We start from the raw sequence: 22,337 nt of genomic DNA on the forward strand, positions 1-22,337 counted from the left end.
ACATCTTCAAGCAGCCGACAACCACCGAGGCGTAACTTCTTCAAACATTTCAAGTTTGAAATATCCAGTGTCTTCTCTAAGTCACTGCAGTTATATGCATCATGTATTAGCAAGGAAGAAGGGAGCAAAGGAACCAACCGGATCCTCTTGCAACCCTTTAATGAAAGCTCTTCAAGTCCAGAAAGGTTGCATATGCACAATGGCAGTTCTGTGATGCACTCACAAGCCTCAGACTTTAAAAATTCGAGGTTCTTAAGTGATCCGATCCACTCGGGCAAAGCTCTGAGGTTCTTGCATCTCAAACTAAACGACTTTAGGTTTTCAACAAAGCTTTCAGCCATGGCTGCAGGTAGCTCTTTGAGGACGGCACAAATAGTGACAATGATTAAATGCTCCTCAATGAGAAGTTCTTATTGATCGGTGTGAGAGATTCACAATCCGCTTCAAAGGTCTTAAGGTTCTTTCGATATGGAAGCCAATTTGGTAGGGCCATAAGATTCTTGCACCTCAATGACAACTGCTCAATGTTTTCCATTGCCTCTATGGATTCTGCCAACTCTTTAGCTGTGCCATCAGTGATACAGAGAGATCTTGCTTTCTTCAACAAAGAAGCAGGCAAAACAGTAAGGTAGTTTCATGATGAGATCTCCGATCGTTCAATGTCCATGAGATCCACACCGTCTATCTTAATTCCTTTTAGGTCGGTGCCTTCAACATTGAATAATTGCAAAAATTCAAATTACTAACTGAATCAGGCAAACTCTGCAACCTATCTAACTTCCTCAAATACATCTCACGAGCTTGATTAGCTGTCCTATTAAAGAAGGTATACTTTGATTTCCAACTCCTCAAGTTCAAGTGTATTCAACAACTTCAAGTTTCCCAACCGCTCTGGTAGAGATTCAAGTCTTGGGAATTGTTTTATGCAAAGAGTTTGAAGTGAAGTTAATTGACAAATGGCATCGGGCAACTTCTCCAAATTCAGAAATTGGTGAAATATTAGGTACTTCAATTTTGTCAACTGTCCAATGGATTCATGAACTTCAACTAAAGATGGACAGTAGGAGAACTCCAACGTTTCCAGGTGTGGCATATTGGAGAAATCCGGCGTTTCTCTTATTGAATGACAAGAAATCACAAGAACTTTCAACGCGTTGAAGACCTGCAAAAGAGTTTTATTTCTTAGATGGGACTCAGGAAGGCAAACATAATTATTTTGAAACGACAGAAAAATGGGAATAAAAGTAAACCTTCGATGTGCTTTCCCTAATAAGATATGGAATCATATCGCCCTGTTCTTGTAACTGAAGGGAGACGAGATTCTCAAGGTTGCAGCTTGAAAGGGATTCAAATTTTGTCGTTCCCAAGTATAATAGTTTGAGAGCCTTCGGAAGCTTGAAGTTTTCTCCTTCTAAGTTCAGCTTATTAGCCAAAGAGCTCTTAGGCTTGTCATCTGTCCAAAGGCTCCAGCACTTAAACATTCTTCCCCAGTCCCGCCAAGACCGTGCCTTCATGATATCGTTCCTTCGCTGTATAAATGGATGAACAAATTGTAATTATTGTTATATCCTACCCAGCGCCAAAGCCAGAAAATTTTCATATTCAAAAGGAAATCATATACGTAATAAAAAAATTGTTTGAAGATATTAATTAAAAACAAAAGAACCTTGAGGGCATGGTGTGGGCACATCATCAGCGGAGGGCAGAGGGCTGGTAGAGGCCATGCCGCACCCCCCGCCAAATTTTTAAACGATTCAAAAGTTTATATGTCAAATTCAAAAAATTTGGTTTAATGTATATTAAAAAAGTTGAAAAATTCTATTTCAACGCATGTTAAAATAAACTATAGTTTGACCCTGCAACAAAAAATTCTTAGCGTCCTTCTCGAATACTACCAAAGTTGATTCTTCGTATGCATGTTTTTTCCATGCATATTAAAATATTGAGCATGGTTAAGTGGCATGGGAATTGGTTGTGGCAGTGGGTGGGAAGTGCTTACTGTCAAGGATAAGCCGATTATTGATCTGGAAGATGAGAACTGATGAGCAGATAGGCCTATAGGGATATGGAGTAGGCGAAGTTGTTGAGAAGCAAAGACCATGATACAAGAATGCTCTATACGAGATATAGAGAGAAGGCACTTACATTTTCCTTTAATGTTTTCAATGCGTGCTCAGCTGTGCATAGCCTGCTCCACATCCAAGGTTTGTATGGTTTGGCTTGGGAACTACGTCTCTTCCCATGTCCCTTATAAGGTCGTGCATGTCAAGTTTTCCATCATCACGAACCGTAATGAGACTCTTCTTTTGAAGGGCCTTAATTGCGGATCTTGGTTGCCAATTTAAACTTTCCCACATAACAGATGCTTGTACTTGATCATGGCCAATGAAGAAGCATGCGATGTCCAAAAATATCTCTTTCTCAACTCCATACAGTCCATCATAACTTATTTGCAAACATTTCTGGATGTCTTGTTCTGGGGTCTGTTGCAGCATATCCAAATAATCTTTCCATTCATCCCGGTCGATCTTATCAGAGAGGTACATCCAAAAACTCTTAGGGCCAATGGCAACCCACCAACGACTACAACAACCTTCCATTGTATGTCCTCGTACATGTCCTGTTGTTGTTGATGACTGCTCTGAAAAGCATATCTCCTGAAGAGACGTGTGATCCGATTACACAGTGATATCACACTTTCATCTCTGGTTGTCGTAATTATCCGACTCCCGATGCGAAGCACTGTCTACCAGCAATTAGAACCATGAATTGATCCAGATGGTCAACATCATCCAATACTATTAGAACTTTTTTGGGAGGAATTCTATCTCTGAACAGGCGCTGCCCAGCATCAAGGTTGTGTATTTGTGTGACTCTGGCGTCCATGATCTCTTCCATGAGTTGCTTCATTAGTTGCATCTTTAACAATGCATGTTTCCAAGACTCCCTAATATTTTAAAGAAAGGTGGCTGCCCCAAATTTTGGGCGCAATTCGTTGAAAACAGCCTTGGCAATGGTTGTTTTCCCAATGCCGCCTGTACCCACAAGTCCAAGAATCTTTACACCATTTCTTTCAATTTGCAGCAGCTTCATCATGTCCTTGATGCGAGAGTCCATCCTGCAACAAACAGATGGCTACTGTCTAGATGGCGCTGGAGGTGGTGGACAACTTTCTCGACCAGCATTGCTTCATGCCTGCAAGCAGTCCAAATTAAAGTACACCATCAATTTTGCTGCCTGTCCATGTGGGTAGTCACACAGGAGGGAAGAATAATCAATTCAGACAAGCAACATTAATTTCCAAATGATTTACACATCCCTCGAAAAATAACCTCTCTAGTGAAGGACAGTTGGTTGCCTTTTACATCCGCAATATCGTCAGTAGAAATGACATTTCTAACATCGTCCTTGAGTAAACAGGTGGCAACTTGATTTCATTTCAGATAGAAACATGGTCCTTTATTATGCCTTTTACCGGACTGTGACACCCCCAATCTTTCCGTCGGCGAACACATGAATATGGCCCACTAGAAACATGGCCGTGTCTAATGAGCAAGATAATTCTTGTTAATTCTGTGAAAATTCTCTTAAGTATGCAAGGACTAATCAAACTCCTATACAATTCTCTAAAATAATTTTCTCCCTTTATATTACTTTTTAATGCCGAATAATAAACAAAGAGAAAGTCGGCTCGATAAAATGTCCAAGTTTCGTCCTTGGATATCATATACCCTCGTGTAAAAAACTATGCAGAATAATTCTACCACTTAATTCAGTTTTATTCAGTAAAGAATGTTATTGAGCACAACAGCCAACCCAAACATCATTAAACATGTATTGAATCTCTCTCAAGGTAAGGGGTACAAGACTACAAGTAGGACATGAGTAGGCCTAATTACTTGTTGATAAAGGGCATGAAGAAGAAGGAGGTTAGAGGTGCAAGACTACAACGCGACTCGAATCAACAGTGATTCCCAAACCCACATTTATAGTGCGTGAATGACGGTGGATAAAAAATCGAGAATATCGGTGAATTACGTTCTACAATAATGTCAGTGCATGAAGCTTCTTTGAAAGTCCAGTTTATCTGGACACTTGTACATCAATTAAACTCTATATACATTAAAAAAAAATGATAGCGGGAACCGAGTGATACAGAAATTGGTAACTGACTAGAGTGGTTGTCTAGCTATCATATGGAAACAAAGAACAAAATTAATTCGACCCCGTCCGGGACACGTTCCTATGTGATCCCTCAATAGATTCAGCAGGGCCTATGACGTGCCCAATTCATACCATACCATTGCATAATTACGTACGGACTGCTACCTATTTATGTTAAAATTCAATCACAGTGAAGATCACCTTCACTTAGACCATGGCTATTGCTTGTTCTCAAATAAGCTTTACTCTTTTCAGAAAATGGGGTAATTAAGAGGAAATTGGAGTTTCTTGAAGCTGATATTTAATTTTGACTACCAGCATGTCTATCGGACGAAGGCACATGACCAATTTAAATCAGGAGCGGCTAGCTTCGCTGATCTAATTTTTAGATCTAATTTTCAGAGAGTGAGAGAGAGAAAACAAGATGAGTGGATATATACCAAGTGGCGTCGTCCTTGAGGCTGTAGCCTGAAATATTGGCTACTGTCTTGAAGACATCTCTCCACTTGTCCACTTCTGCTTTGTCCACTTTCTTGTCATTGTGGTATGATTTAAAGGCAGGTTGGAAAGGCTCAGCCTGGTGATGAACATGAGAAGGCTCGACGCCGAAGAAGATGGGAACGATCAGCCTCCCAGCCGCGCACTCGGCAGGTTGGAAAGGCCCAGCCTCCGTTCTTTATATTTTATTTCTATTTCAAATCTACAAAACAAATTTTCCCTCCCTGGACTTTGTGTCACACAGTTCTTGTTTGTGAACCTGCATATTTTTGGGTGAAGGCCACTGGTTTCTTATGAGAGAGAAAGTACAAAAATAATGGGCAGACAATCCCTCTACTAGCCACCGTTAATATGGTCTATTTAACCACACCCACCCAATACAATGTATCAGACAACTATGATCGACAAAAGTTCTGATGGTTAGAAGATATTATATATATATATATATATATATATATATATATATATATATATATATATATATATATTCATTTTCTCTCTTGTGTGTCGAAGTTCAAGTTCAAACTCAAGTCCAGGGAACTCAATCCCATTAGCAATTCCGAACCAGGTTTTTATCAAATTGGACTAAACAGTAGTTTCGAATACTATTTGGTAATAAGATATTTATTATGTTGGGATTGGATTCGGGCTCGTAGTTGTACAGAATTAAGTTTCTATCACTGATTTAGGATACCAATTTTCATTAGCTTATATTGGCATGCAACAGATTGAATGGCTTTGTGGACGGTGTGGGGCACTCATGACTAAATATTGCAAAATGAAAAGAAGGTGATCTGCGACAGGTGATTAGCTTTTGGGAAAGCACATGATCGAATTCAGCATGGAACTGCGGATCAAAGCTTTGGCTTCTTTGTGAGGAATCCCGGCCGTCGGTGGAGGGCTCTTTGCTTGTCGCCATCTCTTCTGATTTCACATCAGGTGTCGAGCAAACTCCCAAAGGGCGAGAATCTCAATCTCTCAGTTTGGTTCCACAGGCCAGCCGATCGAGCTCTCTCACAAAGGCAGGAGAGCTCCCACCAATGCTTTACGCGGATCTCAGCAGCCATGTGGATATGAAATCTACAAACCACATATCCATGACAGATAAAACACGTTGGATCCTAGGATAGATCTGAAGATCCAAGGCAATACAGGGAAGGTCACATATTTTATACATGGATTTGGACTATAAAAACATCACTCCTTAACAGGGTTGCTAATTGTCATTTTCAAAAAGCTTTAATGAAGCCAACTGAATTTTGGCTGCTTTAGGACTACCCACCTTTTATATGGGTGTAGTATAGCTGATGATAATTGTCATTTTCTCAAAGCTTTAATGAAGCCAACTGACTTTGGCTGCTTTATGATTGACTGGCTTTTTCTAATGGCTATAGTATAGCTGATTAGATTGGCAGGTTGATGAAAGTTCAGGCATCAATTCCATTTCAATGGGTGCTATATTTCTGTGTTATATGGGTACACTATATTCTAGTTGAGGGGTATACTACTCCCACCAGTCCCAAAGTAGCACTAGACCTCACGAACAAGAGAAAAGAAGAGAGGCTTTGGCCTCTTTCCGATATCTCCTCTTCATTGACAAACACTTGTTCAAATGAAGCCAACTTTTTGTTCATCTCGACTGTAGACAGCCAACCTTTTTTTCATCTCTGTACTATATATGTATATGCATATACACGTGCTAGCCCATTTTGTTGTTCAATTAAAGACAACATTGAATTCTTCCGTGCATCTATTTACTCATTAAATGGTGGAGCATGCAAGAAGGAAGATAGAGAGAGAAGCGGTCGGACAAATCATCTCAGTTCCTTCAAAAGTAAACACAATTATATATATATATATTCTGTGTCCTTGTGCTTGTGTGTGCTGATCAGTAGTTTCAAGAGGACCATATGAACTAGATATTACCCATTTTAGAAGATGTGACTAATACATTTACACTTTCTTGTAATGGATTATGTTGAGGCGAAACGCAGAGCAAGTATGTGTTGGGTACCCGAATGGGTGGAAAACCGTGGATGCATGAAAGGAAAACAAGGGAGAATGTTGGGCGCCCAAAAAGAGTGAAAAACTGTGGATGAAAGGAAAAACTATGGAAAGTTGATGACAATATTCAAACAACCCCTTAACGAAAAATAAAAACGGACATCTCCTTCAGGATGTGCCCATGTTACGTTCAGGAGGATCCACCATTACATATTTATTTGTAATATGGCAAGGTCTACCTGCCCTGATTTTACCTTCTTAACCCTGGCCTCATGAAACCCAGGCCTGTCCCAATCTTACCTGCTTAATTCAGGCCTCATGAAAGTTGAATCTCTTAAGATCCATGCTATTGGCTCTTGGGTCCCAATCCCTATGACGGACCAGCGTAGTCTGACTTACACATTTCTTAGTTCAAGGCGTTCAAATAGGTAAAGGATCATAATGGCAACTATTTTTTGTCAAACCTAGTTTGCATGGGCACCTACTTTTACCGTGGGTTTCCAATTATAAAAATGTACGACTTCTTACTGCTGCCGTGCAGTTGCCCAATAGAGGAGCTACATATAGACTGATGTGTCAAAGGGTATAAAGTGGTTCATCATGCTGGAAGGCGGATGAGAGCTTGGTTAGTTAGTTTGATTCTTATATATGCTATTTCTTTGAAGTACAAAAGGCATCAAACCGTACTCTCGAGTTAAAGGAAATAAACGTAAGTTCATGAACCCAAAACAAGGGCAATGAGTAGGATTCTGCCTCTCACCTAGGATGTGGGTTCCTTTCCACTCATCCAAATCCCAAAATTTCCTTGTTATATTGTATTAGTGTTTTAAAACATTTGCTACAGCTGCCAAACATGGAATGGACCCCAGATCCAAATTCTTTCCTTGCATGATCCAGGTTCAGACATATGCAGGTGTTGAAATAGTGATTCCAATTTCCTAGACGATGCAAGCTTTGTGGCTGCAATAAGGAGATTGCTGAAAGGTGGATCATTTGTTTTCTGGTCTTTCAAAGGTGGTCGCATGTCATGGAAGATATGACTCTTGTCCACCTCATGGTATGATATGCAGTGTGCAAAAGGTGATGCAGTCTATAGAGGGATGAACTTTGATGTTGCAAGATCGCCATTCATGTCCTTCCTGACTCCGCCTCACTTGTTAATTCGCCCATCCTACTGTCGGTGGTCATGCTCAGTATGTCATTTCGATTCTTCGATGTCTCAACTACTGCTTTACCTTCCTAACTTTTTATTGAGAGGGTAAATAATTAATGTTATTAGATGATTTCTCTCTCTCTCTCTCTATATGTGTGTGTTTGTGATACGTTCTTAATTTTCACCAGACTGATTCCATATCTCCAATACCATTATTTTCCTGACATATGATTCTAATACCAATGATCCGAAAATTCAAAATATTTTAGTCCCTAAACTAGGGTAAGAGGTGTAATCCCCAAGAGTACAATATTTAGGTTGAAAATATTAAGATCAATATGGGATCTTGACGTGATCTCACATACGCTGCTCTTTTTGAAAGAAATATGGGAACGTTTCGCGCACAAACGAATCAAGATAAAACGTGATTCTGGCCAAACCCTAACTCTCTGCAACAATAAGAAGTCCATAAATTAAGCATATTATGATCAATACTCCAATTATACATCCAAATGTTGAAAATAAAAAAAGATCAATACTCCAATTATACATCGAAATGTTGAAAATAAAAGAAGATCAATACTCCAATTATGGATCCAAATGTTCAAAAAAAAAAAGTGCAGCAGTGGTGTCTGAGGCTACGGGATCCCATGCCCCTACTGGTGTGGGTTGCCTAGGGGCTGTTCCGGTGGAGGATACTGCCGCTTGCTAGAGGACCATGGATACAGCCGCTCCACAGCTGCCTGACCCGTCTCTGAGTATTTCCGGAGAGTACTACACCTCCATTCTCCGGCATGGAGACTATAATATTCGTCCCCAACTTTCCAGCTTCTGCCATAGCAGTGGTGATCATGGGCAGCTTTCGCTGTTAGGGTTGCTGGTGCAGAATAGCTCATTACAAGCATGCCAGTGGCCATCAAAAGGGATATCTTGAGTATGCTACCCATTGACAGAGAGTGAGAGGTCAGAGATATCCAACCATTGAAAGGTTGGTCCAGTATACTAAAGTGTTCGTGTATATATATATATATATATATATATGCGGAGCTAAAGGTGAGAGTTGATGTCCTCTGGTTGTGGGTGGGCCATCGAGTCAAGGGTTATGGTCACCGCACTATGTTTTGGAACGTAGAAGATGACCGTCACAACTTTTGGCACGCAGAATTCCGTTTTAAGTGTCATCCAGATGAGGCAATTTTTTACAACAAATAAGTTTTTCTTCCTTTTTTTTTAATCTTGTAAACCATATGTGATTAAATTGGGCTGGAGATTTACTGTAATGAAAGATGAAACTCGAATCTGAATCTGATTAGTTGCCGGATCCAGTTTCTTTTACTCTTTTGAAATCCAGTTAAATGTTTTAGAACATTAACTAGTCAAACCACACATGTCCGACTGAAAATTTATAAACCCGCCACCAAATTTAACGGAGAGGGTCCGGTTCATATTTGAAGACAAGTTCGGTGTAAAAAAAAATTCACCGGCAACAGTACAACTGGAATATCAAATATCACCACCTATATTAAAGCCATATCAAGAGAAGCACGTTGAATTGACTGAACCATATAATTCATGAGTGATGATGACCATTGAAGTTGTTTCACACGCATACGCAAACTGAAACGAAGCCTTCTTTTTAACCTGTTAATTTAGAAATTTTTGAGTATATATATTCAGGCAATGGTATCAATCGTGCAGCATGATTCCTGGCACTAATAATCTGCTTCGTGGGTATCTTGTGCAGTTTGTGCTTAATATTTCTACCATTAGAAGCAGTGGCGGAGCCACGTCTGCATGGTTCATTGTGGGCAACTGCCCTCACGGCCATTGCAGATTCTAAATTGATAATGCGCTGGCTGGACGCCAACCAACCATATGAGGTAACCTGCTACACTCTGGTTGCTCTTCTGACCGTTATATTTATTTGTGAAACCAAGCCAAAATTTTCTTTCACCTGTCATATAAGGTAGTTTTTAGAGGCATAACATAGCTGGTAGCACTGGTAGGTCGATACATGTCTGGTTGTCATTTTGGTTCATGTGGGTGCTTTTTTTTTATTGCAAATGGTAGATATTCAACAATCTAGTTGACAAGTGTCCTACTTTTCATTTAAATTTGAAACAACCCTAGATTCTGAGGTAAAAGGAAAAAAGGGAAGGGGTTTCACTCGAGATATCAAAGCAACATCTGTAAAAATGAGTAAAAAATAATGGTAGGGCTGGTCGAAGGAAGATCCAGCCCAAAAGCAGAACATATCAATCAAAGATATATGCAACTGTCGAACCCTCACATCAAGGAAAGAAAAATCTCCTTCCTTCATTATCTATAACGTGAACTGGTTTTAATGGAACATATGTGGAGAAATAGAAGAGTCTGGAAGGTTTTAGAAAACGAACTATATAGAATAATCAAGGCCTTCCATAAGTGATTACAATTCGGCTGAATAAGTATGGAACATAGCGTGTGATGTATAAGTATGGAACATTTCTTTCCGATAAGTTGAGAAAATGCATCTTCGAGCCATGGAGTTCTCTTCCAAAGCTATTTGAAATTTGTCTCTAATTTTCCCTGTTCTTCCTCTCTTCTTCACTAACCTGTGCAACTTGAGTTAAGGATCTAGCAATCATCCTCCACCTGAGGACAAACGGTTGAAAAATGATGAACAATGCATGAGGTCTCATGTTTAGGACTGACTGGAGACAGAAAAAGCAGACTCCGATCGATATTCTCCTGGCACGCACAAGTATTCAGAAAAAATAAAATATAAATGAATGGGACAATGTGTCCGTGACCGCCGGTGATGAAGTCCTCAGGTTGGAATAGCTAGGGTGAGCTTAATGCCTTCAAGGTTTCAGCTTACTTTGGGGTCTCTATGGATCTACAATACGTTATTCAACTTAGTCATTCAGCTTACGTGTTGTACTTGTTATCTTTTCTGGCTCACGAAAATAATGCACTAGAGTGTCAACAGCCAAAGGATTCAGACATCAGGTTCATTGAGTGTGAATCGCACTAGGTACATTTCTTGAAGCTAAAAAAGTAAAAAAAAATAAAACTTGAAGATGTACAGACCAAACGAAAAGCAGCAGACAGTTTTTTGCGTTGGCTGAAGGGATGCAACATAACTGGTCGGATAGATGGATGTGTAGAAAGCACATCGTCGATCTGTTTGATTCTCGTGGGTGTTATTTTCTTGAACTTTAAATGGTAGAAACATGACACTTAAAATTGAAGGATGAAGTATACCCTACCCAATTTCCAACGCAGCACAAGACCCGAAGGGAGGGAATTTGGGCACTGGGGTTATAACCCCAAAGAAAGACTTTGAGTGTTTTCAAAAAACCATAATCTGTGGATTTTGGTCATCAGAAGAAAGCCAGAAAGTGGGCAATAGTGAAGACATACAATATTAGAAAAGTGCACAAAACCCCTAAGCTTTTAGCATGGACCTGCCAAACCTGGTCATATGTGCCATATTGGTGCACAATTTTTTGTGTGCCAATATAGTTAATAAATAAAATACTTTTAGTTCACATTTTTTTTTCAAGACAAAAATAAAAATAAAAAAAAGCCTATAAAGAACATTTTTTTAATAAATTACCAAAATGTCTTTCCCTATTTCACTGCTTGCACTCAACCTTTGAGGGCCTGCAGGGTGCACACAACCTTTGGTTCTATCACATCCCAGATCCCGTACATTAACTTCTCCTTTTCACATTAATTCGTAGCAATCATTTTTTTAATTAGTTTTTAAATCCCATGGGTTTATGTTCCTGTCCCTTAAGGTGGTAGGGCGCGACATCCAAGTTGATGGGTGCACCATTGTTATCCCTGACACCAGTGTACCTCAGGACCCCGGAGGAAGGGGAAATGGGGGCCTTCTGGCCTTTTTAGGACGGTGGGACTAAAACCTTTCGCTCACCCGAAAGTATGCTGAAAAACATTTTCTCTTTGACATTTTTAACTTCATCTCAGCCCCTCCAACAGTGAAAGTCACATGAGTCACAGCCAGATCCTGCCTGGCTACACATTAAACATTTCCAATCGGAGTTTGGAAATAATATATATACAAAGCGACTAAGCAGGATAAAACAAAAAGTAGTTAACCGTGGCAGCAGACATCTTTAAGGGATGTTGCGATTTTACATGGTGTAAAATAGAGACGTTGAAAAGAATATCAAACAATACTGTGTATAGCTGACCATTCCTAAAAGCAATATCATTCTTCTTTAAGTCAAGCAGCAGAGGAAAAGCCATGATACGGGTTGACCGACTCTCCTCGTGGTCCAACTTTTTCCTGTGCACTTTTTGGGTAAAATTATATTGCTGTTGCTACAGCAGAATTGCTCATCAGAAGTATGGCCATGGCCATTAATATGGATAACTTGAGAATCCAACCCATTGAGAAAGTGAAGGATGGGAGTCGAACTCTTCCAGTTGGCAGAGATCCACTGAGTCAAGAGTGACGCGAGTGTTAATGTTTTGAAACATAGAAGCAGATGCCCTCAAACTTCAATGAAGGATAATCGATCCACAGTTGGCAGAACTTGGACCGAAAAGTCTTTTTGGAACAGACAGATTTCTTTCCAATGAAACGTTTCCAGGAAATTTGAGCAATCAATATTTCTCCAAAGAAACCTATTAGTCAAAACCAAACAGACATGGATGGTCCAACGTCTATCGATTTGATCCTGTCTATATTCTTCGATTCACGCTTGTTATTCTTAGAGTAATTTTTATATTCTTCGATTCATTTTTCTGAAAGAAAATTTGAGTTTTTAATATTTTTTTTAGCTGATTTGCATCTAAATCATTTGTATTATTAGGTTATTGGATTGCACTGCCATTTGGTGAACGGGCCAATTCGATAATCTAAATGATTTAGATGCAAATCATAAAAAAAACTTAATTAATTCAATTTTTGAGAAAATGAATGGAAGAATATATATATAAATTATATATATTTGGCAATGTATGCTGCCAATTCAGTGTAAATGATTTAGATGAAAAATAGCAAAAAAAACAAAAAAAAAAAACAAAAACAGGAAACGAAAAACAATGTTTGGAAAAAATGAATGGAAGAATATAAAAACTAATTAAGAACAAAAATCTTTTTATATCTTTTAAGAAGTGCGATGTTAGAAAAGGCGCCTTATAAAGAATTGGTGAAACATTTATTATTTTTTATTTTACATTACTGCAGATCAAGTTAATAAGATCATTTGACCAAAAGTTGCTTTAAGCTTAGGTGTTCTTTTTTTAACGTCAGTGGCACTAGTATTATTGTCATTTTTTATGTTGTTCCCAAAAAATCACTAAAAGAAGGAAAAAAAAAAGAGAGAAGTTGGATTGTTAGATTTTGAATGAGCAGCATTAACAAAATAAACACGTCAATGGTTTAAGTCATTAGGATGTAGCATCGAACACCCTGTTCTAAAAACCATTGGCATAAAAAAAATTCAAGGAATATGTGTGCCATGCTGTGAAAGCTGGTTGCGTAGGCGTATTAAAAAACTTATGTTAAAAAAATGAGAACATTTAAAAAATTAATGAAAATATAATTCTCAAATTATTGAAAATATTTTAGAAAAACCCCTGGCAGTGACATCCTTCAATCGTTCATCAAACCGACCTATGCGATTCAAATTGGCAGATTCATACTGGTTTTGGCATATATCTTTTATATGAAAATATATGACCATTTACTTTTAGCAATAAATTTCTAAATGTTATTCATACGTCAATTATCTAGCATCTAGCATCTGACAGCACTGACATTTCTTTTGTGTGTGTCTGTATATATATATATATATATATATATATATATATATATCTTGAGACCACGTAAGTAGAAATAATAATTTGTGTCTGAACCTTGATTTGGATATTCCCTTTAGGTTTGAGCTTGAACTTTTTGTAATTTCATCAACTAAGACATGGTGCCTTAAAGCAAAGGAATGAAACTTTAACAAAAACAAGTTTGACTTCGATGAAATTACAAAAAGTACGCTTCCACTTAACAGCTTGTTTCGGGAGAGTGGGAAACCCTTAACAGCTTGTTTTTGGAGAGAAGGAGACCATTCCACTACCCAAGTGAAGGCCAAAGCCTCCTCCCTCCACCTACAATGGTCCAGCCTGCTTTTCTAGTGCTTCGGGTGGTGCCCCTGTTAATGCTTCAACTTGCTTATTGGTACCTCTTTTTACACTACAAAGAATTGACATCATAGGAGTCTGAAACGAAGACTGGCGGCCTGCCAGCCCTGCCCCGACCATAGCAGCAAATACAATTGCAAACAGTAGCATGAATATATTTTTGTAAAATTCTCATATATTTAACTATGCACAGCGTTATACTAAGTCAGAACAATAAACCTTTTGGATGAGATATTGCTTGATCACGGATTCAACTTGTCCCATGAATAAAGAATTAATTTCACAAAATTAGGTTTATGATTTGATAGCACAAAGCAGGCCTGTACCTTAAGAGGATGGGGGGAAAGGTGGGGGTTTCAACCCAACTATGATATTGGACCGCGCAGGTTGTGGGTGTTATAACTTGAGTAGAACAGCCATAAAAATGATTTTCTCACCATTTCACCAAATTGAACGAATGGTGCTAGAATCCATTGCATTCTGCCAACATCAGGGGCAGAGGGAGGGGGAGGGCCACCTAGGCCATGACCCTACCCCAGCCAATTGAAAAAAAAAATACATTGAAAAAATGAAAAATTGTTAGTTGCACCATGTCTTGTTTGGATTCGAATTCAGTTTGGCCCTATCCAGGTACAAAGGTTCGACGATTCGGCCCGCCCCTAAAAAAATCCTGGCTCCGCCCCTGGTTAACATGACATCAAATGCTTGTTACAAGTAGCTAAACTGGACAAACTATCATACAAGGAACAAGAGAGATTGTTTCAAACCTTGGGTTCCCAAACAAATTAGTTTAAAAAACTCCCTTCAATGCCCTTACTAGACTTCAATTGTGAGTAAGTGGGTGATAAAATTCCTTGGGCCTCTTTTAAATACCCACCAACAATATGCATTGAGTCAATAAACGTCAAGCATTTCCAATTCTATCAAACTTCCAAGCATTGACATTGAGAATGTGAGAGTAAGTGAGCCATAAATGTCTATGACCCCTCCGCACTAAATTCAGCGTACTCAGCACGACCCTTAATTTTGTGTCAATAAATTTAAATTTAAACCTTCGTCCTGAACCTATTTTTTGATCCTGACATATTTGGACATTTTTATTCAATCATTCGAGTATTAAAAAAGATAAGGTTCCAAAAACATTAATTGGCCGTTAAAGGCATTTAAGGCAAGAAGCAAGACATTGAGCCCATCACAAGGTGAAGTGTAAGCTTCAAAATAAAATTGGTAAAATATATATTTCAAAACAAAAAGGCATAAATTAAGAACGTACAACTAATTAAAATAACAAGTAATAATAAACAACAATGCCAAATTTATGGTGGATGACTATTTACTTTTTAGCAACGAATTTCTAAATTTTATTCATATGGAATTTGGCAGCATTGACTTCCCCTATATATATATATATATATATATATATATATATATATATATATATATATATATAGACCACTTAATTAAGAATAATAATTTGAGTCAAAACCTTGATTTGGATATTCCCTTTAGGTTTTAGCTTAGACACGGTGCCTTGAAAGCAAAGGAATGAAGCTTTACAAAAACAACTTTAGACTTTTGATGAAATTACAAAAAATACACTTTCAACTAACGGCTTGTTTCGGGAGAGACTATTCCCACTGCTTGAGTGAAGACCAGAACAAAAGGGGTCCAGGACTGCTTTTCTGGTGCTTTAGGCTTCAACTTGTATGTTGGTGTCACTTTTTGCAGCACATGAGTTGACGCCATAGAGTTCGAAATGGAGACTAGTGCCTACCAGCCCTGCCTCAACCATTGCAGCAAACATAATTGAGAACAGTAGCATGTTTTTGCCATCCATCAAAGCATGAACATATTTTTGTAAATTCTTATACATTTCAGTATGTGTAGCCTCACGCTAAGGTCATTAGACGGTAAGATGAAATACTCCTCCGGATCACCCAACTACGAAATCTTTGGACACTTTTCTCCCATCTTTTCAGCATTAAAAAAAACAGAAAACCAATAACTTTAATTGGCTGTTAAAGGCATTTAAGGCAAGAGGCAAGACATTGAGCCTATCACGAGGTGAATTGTAAGCTTCAACAGGAAATTGGTAAAAGAAGAACAGCTAATTAAAATGATAAGTAAGCAATAAATGACAGTGCCAAATTAAACACTGCCAGATAATATCAACGCTTGATTTTCACTTGGGCCAAATGCTATTTAATGGAGGTTAGTTCAATAACTCATTAAAATCAAACTAATTAAACAAGCTTGACAAAAACTAAATCAAGTCAAATCATGAGCTGCTCGGTTCAACAAGAACTCGGCATAGATAATTCTTTGGACCAATTTACCTGAGTGGAAATAATTAACTAACAATGGAAAGGAAGGGACCGGGTCCATATAGTTTTTGTACCAACTCATGGACAACTACTTTGGTAGGAATGAGGAAACATGGTTTTAGGCACTCCAAATCTTCCATTTCTAAAACCACATGAAATTGAGTTATAAAAAATGTTGGGAGCGTTACATTCATTTAAATTTAATTTCAAAAGAAGAAGAGCAATGCCAAAAATTGACATTGAGTGCAGTCGAAATACAAGTTTAGTGTTACCTTTCACCATAGAAATGTGAAGCTTAAGGAAGTCAGTAGTGTTCATTTATGCAATAATCCATATTGATGGTGCTTGTTAGCTGCCAAAACTATGCAAAATAAGCAATATTGAAGACTGGTCAGGTTTTGAATATATTCGCTTGGCTGCATATCTACTTTTTAGTTGGATACCATCAAGAATAAGGGAACTCAACCTGCACAACAAGGGTAACCAAATTGGTAATGCATGCTAATTAAACAGGGCAAGCTTGACGAGGAGGATGAGATCTAGACACGAGAACTAAAGCAGCAAAAGATCTTCAAACCTGTTACATTAATGTTAGTCCAGAAATCAGCTGATCCTACGGACTATTTGTATCAACTGTACAAAATGCATTGGTCAGTGCTACTCACTCGGCTTGTAATTGACATGTTATTTAAATAATTAGAAAACTGAAAAATAGACTTATTTTGAATTAATATAGGGCATGCAGTGCCCATTATCAACAAAATATGTGTGGATTTGGGAAGAAATTTACAACGACTAAATGCAACATGTTGTTACCTTTTTGGTTATGGACAGCTAGGCACTACGCACAACACACACATACGTATATATAGATACAAAGAAGTTCTTACCATCTTACTGGAAAAGCTTTGGGATGTGGAAGTATGTATAAATGAAAGGGGGAAGAACTTAATTTTTACTATGATAACTTGTCCCTTGATCAGATAGAACGATGCTTATTGTTCCTCACATTAAATGTCATTGGAACTAAGGGTGTGTTTGTTTCACTGCAAATTTGAGACCCACGGTGACCTGAGATCACCAAGATTTCAAATATATGAATTTTGGCTTGAACACCCCCATCCGACTTTAAATCCATAGTTTTTTACATGATATAAGATCCACATTACTAAATCCTTAGTTTGTTTAGACTGAAGATCTTACAATGCAGACTCGAAATGGAGGCTATCAAATACTACCTAATCAAATGCGACAACAAGAAGGAAAATGAGATATCGATCTACAGCGTGTGGTGCACAAATATGTTACTTTAAACATTTCCCTATAGTCGGCCTGGTTGATGGGCTAGAACATTAATTGATAAATCGCCGCCCCCTCAGAATGGTATTTTTGCTAGTAGTTGAGTGATTAAAGTTTTTTGAGCCCTCCTACTAACTGCCACCAAATATGGAGTTAATACACGTCAAGCATTCCCTGTCCTATCTTGAACCGTTCTACATTATTCAAGCTGCCCTGATAGTTGAGTTAATTCTTGGCAAATTTTTGATGGGGAGCTCACAAGATTCTTTAGGAGATTCGAAGCCTGACAAGTGTAATGGCTATGCGCTGCACAGCGCATTTACTTAGATTGACTCATTGAAGCCTTTGGCATTGAAGACGCTGGCCGGAGTAGCTCAGCAATAAATGCAGCTGTCTCACTCAATATTAGTCAATTCTTTGGAGGTCTTCGGTAGGACATTCTACTTAATCCTCATCATATTTGGATCAGAGATAAGCCTTAGGTCTGAACCTGGCTTTTGAATATTATCTCATCTTTGGATGAAGAAAAAAATTAAAAATCCAAATTTCCTTTCAGAAAAAAATGAATTGAAGAATATAAAGAAAAGGACAAATTTTCTAGAAGAGAATCTATACATAAATGGACGACCTTAAATTCCTGCTCATGCATGTTCTGGGTAACAAATTGGACAGGCATGGCCACCACCAGTCCGTCACCTCAGCCGCTCGTCTTTCTTTTGTGTTTGTCCTCCTTCACCTTGATTGTGGTTCTTGGCCAAGGGGATGTGCCCTCTGCGCTTGTTTTTCTGAGCAATGTGACTTATCAATTCGCATTGCTGTCTTTCAAATCCCTTGTCACTAAAGACCCTTATAACATGTTATCAAATTGGAATTCCAACATCTCTTTCTGTGACTGGAATGAAGTTTCATGCAGTCGTGGTTCACAAAGGGTAGTTGCTCTAAACCTCTCCGGAAAGGCACTTGGAGTACTATCTCCCCATACATCAGCAATCTCTCCTTCTTACAGGTTCTGTCATTTCCATGGTCACCTTCTCGTTGATTTAGTAGTCTCCCTCTATTAAAAAATTTTCTATAAGAAAAAACAATTTTGAGGGGTTGATTCCACAAACACTGAGCCATTGTCGAGGTCTCCAAATACTGTGAGCATGATATAACCAATTCTATGGAAGCATCCCAAAGTTTCTAGCAGTTTGTTAGAACTCAAGCGCTTACACATTGGTGATAATAGGCTCACCGCACCATTCCAGTTGCTTTGGCTAATCTCACAAAATTGGAGTGGTTTAGTATTGCCCAAAATCAGATACAGGGGAAATTTCCTCATGAGTTGGGAAGCCTAACCCACTTGATGGGCTTTAACATGGAAATGAACAATCTCACTGGTACAAGCCTAAGAGCTTGTTTAACCTATCGCTCTTCAGGGTTTGAGTTTTGCGCCAATCAACTAACAGGGCATCTCCCAAAAGATGCTGGCCTTTCCTGCCCAATCTCCAACAACTCTATATGGGTGAAAACAATTTTGATGGCCCTCTCCCGGCTTCTCTTTCTATGCTACAAGTCTTAGAGTTCTAACTGCAGACAACAATAAATTTAGTGGTCCGATACCATTAGAATTAGGTAGTCTGTCACAAATCAGGTGCTTGTACCTCGATCACAATATGTTGACAATGTCCCTGGCAACCATGAGCTCTCCATTCTCACATCCTTCACCAACTGTCGAGTGCTAGAGGAAGTTGTTCTGTCACACAACCTGACAACCACCTTGTGGAGACTTTACCTTTCCTCTAATCTGATTGAAGGTACAATCCCATTGACCTTAGCCAACTTGACCAAGTTAATTGTCTTAGATTTCAGATTCAACAAAATAAAAGGGCTCATTCCATCAAATATAGATCAATGAACAGGTTACAGGGGTTAGGCCGTTTTGGCAATGCATTAGAAGGTCCAATTCCAGACTCACGTTACCAGTTGGTCAGCATGTATGTTTTTTCTATTAAACACAACATGCTAATTGGGTCCATTTCAAGCTCTAATCTCACTAGGTTGCAAGCGCTGGATCTAAGTTCAAACAATTGTCAACAACACTACCATCTGGTGTTTGTGCGTTCAAGGAATTGTTGGAGCTATACTTGCAAGACAACTCTTTCACTGGTCACCTCCCTCTGAATCTCAAATTTAGCCATGATGGTAACATGGATATCTCTGCAAACAAGTTGAGTGGAGAGTTGCCTGCATCATTATCAAAGCTCCAATGCTAGAGCATTTGAACCTCTCTCATAACAATTTGATGGTCACATTCCTCAACAACATCACATGGTAAACGTTGAAACTATTGACCTTCCCACAACATGCTTTCGGGTGAGATACCAAAATCATGGGAAAAACTTCGAACATCAAGGTCTTGGACTTATCCTTCAATCTATTGGAAGGAGAGATTCCAAGTGGTGGAAAGTTTGCAAACCTTTCTCCCAAATTCCATGTCCCATTGTGCTTAGACAAAAAGAGAGGCAAAGTAAGAGCAATGCAGCTAGAGTCATTGCTGCTTGCACACTTGGAGGCTCAGCACTTTTGGTCATTGTTTGCACATTCATTGGTATCTCATGCTATAGAAAGAGGAGATCATTGAAACATCCTGATGACATTGAAATATTACGAGGAATTACACTTCCAGTGATTTCCAAAGAGAGCTATTGCATGCAACAGCAACTTCAATAATGCAATTTTCTTGGGAATGGAAGCTTTGGTTCAGTGTACAAAGGAATTCTAGCAGATGGAAGACAGTGGCTGTTAAGGTCCTTAATTTGTCATTTGAGGGAGCATCTAAAAGTTTTGACATCGAGGGCACTGTCATGCACCAAATCAGGCACTGAAACCTTGTTAAAGTCATTACGTCTTTCTCTAGTAGAGATTTCAAGGCTTTAGTTCTCCAAACATGCACTTGGGAGCTAGAAGTCTGTCTACATTAGGTGGCCATCATTTGAATCTCTTTCAGAGATTGGACATCATGATTGATGTGGCTTATGCTCTAGAATATCTTCACCATGGTTTCTCGGAGACTATAGTTATTGTGATCTAAAGCCAAGTAATGGTGCTTCTAGATGAGAACATGACAGCATACCTCAGTGATTTGGCATTGCAAAATTTAATTGGTCTGAATTCTTCTACTCTTACGGCCACTCTTGGAACCACTGGATACATTGCACCAGGTACGTACTATCTCTTATTTTTCTATCTTTTATAAATTGTGTCTATTAAGTGTGAGTATAATTGCCTGAACCGTTTCTTTAGTCAACCAGGCCTGGCTTTGAGTTCTTATATGGTGTGTGCATGTGTGAACACACTCTCTTTCTCCTCAATAATGCTCTCACGGTCATATACAAGTCAAAGACGATGAGAATTGCATGGGAGGGGCCAGAGAGGTGATGAGGTGAGATAAAGAGAGAGAGTGGGTGGTTTGCCAGTCCTAGTGACTCTCTCTTTCTTTCTTTCTCCCTCTCTTTCTCTCTCTCTCTCTATATATATATTCATTCATTTATTTATTTATATGAAATCAGCTGACTAAGTTTTTTTTTTTTTTTGTATTGTTTAAAACATCGCAAAAAAATGCATTGATGATAGCCAATGTTTTGGCAACCATAAGAAAGGAGTCATCAGTAACATAGGTAGCCCACTGAATATATATATATATATATAGGTAGCCCACTGAATATATATATATATATATATATATATATAATTTAGTCCTGACTTATGTGGTTTAACTAATTACACTCTTCTGTGGTTTGCAATATAACATCAATAAATATATTAATTGATGTGAAAACACCCATGATCCATCTAATCATCATGATTTGGTAGTTCACACATAAAGACATGACAAGTGGTTCCTAGCTCAATAATGTAAAGGTCATTGAATGTAAACTATTTTACATGGACAATGCATTCATTCTTCTATGGATTATGGTTGCATGCTAGTTTTTGCATTGTTTTGTGCTCATGTACAGTCTGTTGTTTGCATGTCCTCAACAGACAAGATCTTCAATTGATCTTCTTCTTTTAACTGAAGTTATAAAAGAATCCTAATCATAAATACCTTTCTACCTAATGGCTTAAGAATGGCTAACAATCCGGCTACTGAATAATGCACTCGATTGAGCCATTAAGAGAGCCTTGAGATATGTCACAGGAGAATTAGAAGAAAAATGAGTTTAATTAGGCCTTTATGTTGTGAAGTCACTGCACCATACAATTAATGAAACTCAACAAATTTCACATGCCCCAGAGAAAAAAATCTGGATACATGTTTGAATCTTTTAAGAGCACTTGAATATCATATATATAAGACTTGAGTTCTAAATATACCTGAGCATTGGGCCAGCCCGGCCTAATAAGAACCGGGTCCAGGCCGGCCTAATGTCCAAAATCCGAGCCAGGCCCAGTCCGGTAACATAAAAAATTATTTTTTAAATATAAAATAATTTTTTGAATATAAAATGTATTTTAAATAACAATATATATGATTAATAAAATAAAATTAATATTTAAAAGTTATTGGGATGGATCGGGCCTCGTCGGGCTGACCCGGGCCGACCCGACACATTATCATGCGGGCTCGGACCCGGGCCCGATTGGGCGGGGTACCCATCGGGTACCTGGCCCGATAACCGCGTCTAGTTCTAAATCATAGTCTTGTATTCCTTTTTAGATTATATATGAGAATACAACAAGAGAAAGGCAGGATTGGA

General features: G+C 38.5%; 1 protein-coding gene across 1 annotated transcript; it reads right to left on the reverse strand.

Moving 5' to 3' along the window:
- Positions 1 to 2,162: 2,162 nt before the first annotated feature.
- On the reverse strand, positions 2,163 to 2,919 carry LOC116266723 (disease resistance protein L6-like). Its single transcript, XM_031648033.1, has 2 exons — positions 2,764 to 2,919; positions 2,163 to 2,657 (listed from the first exon to the last, which is right to left on the reverse strand). The coding sequence occupies exons 1-2, from the start codon at positions 2,917 to 2,919 to the stop codon at positions 2,163 to 2,165; spliced, it is 651 nt and encodes a 216-aa protein (XP_031503893.1).
- Positions 2,920 to 22,337: the final 19,418 nt, after the last annotated feature.

This window comes from Nymphaea colorata, chromosome 13 (genome assembly GCF_008831285.2).
Source record: "Nymphaea colorata isolate Beijing-Zhang1983 chromosome 13, ASM883128v2, whole genome shotgun sequence".
In the NCBI taxonomy this organism is placed as follows: domain Eukaryota; kingdom Viridiplantae; phylum Streptophyta; class Magnoliopsida; order Nymphaeales; family Nymphaeaceae; genus Nymphaea; species Nymphaea colorata.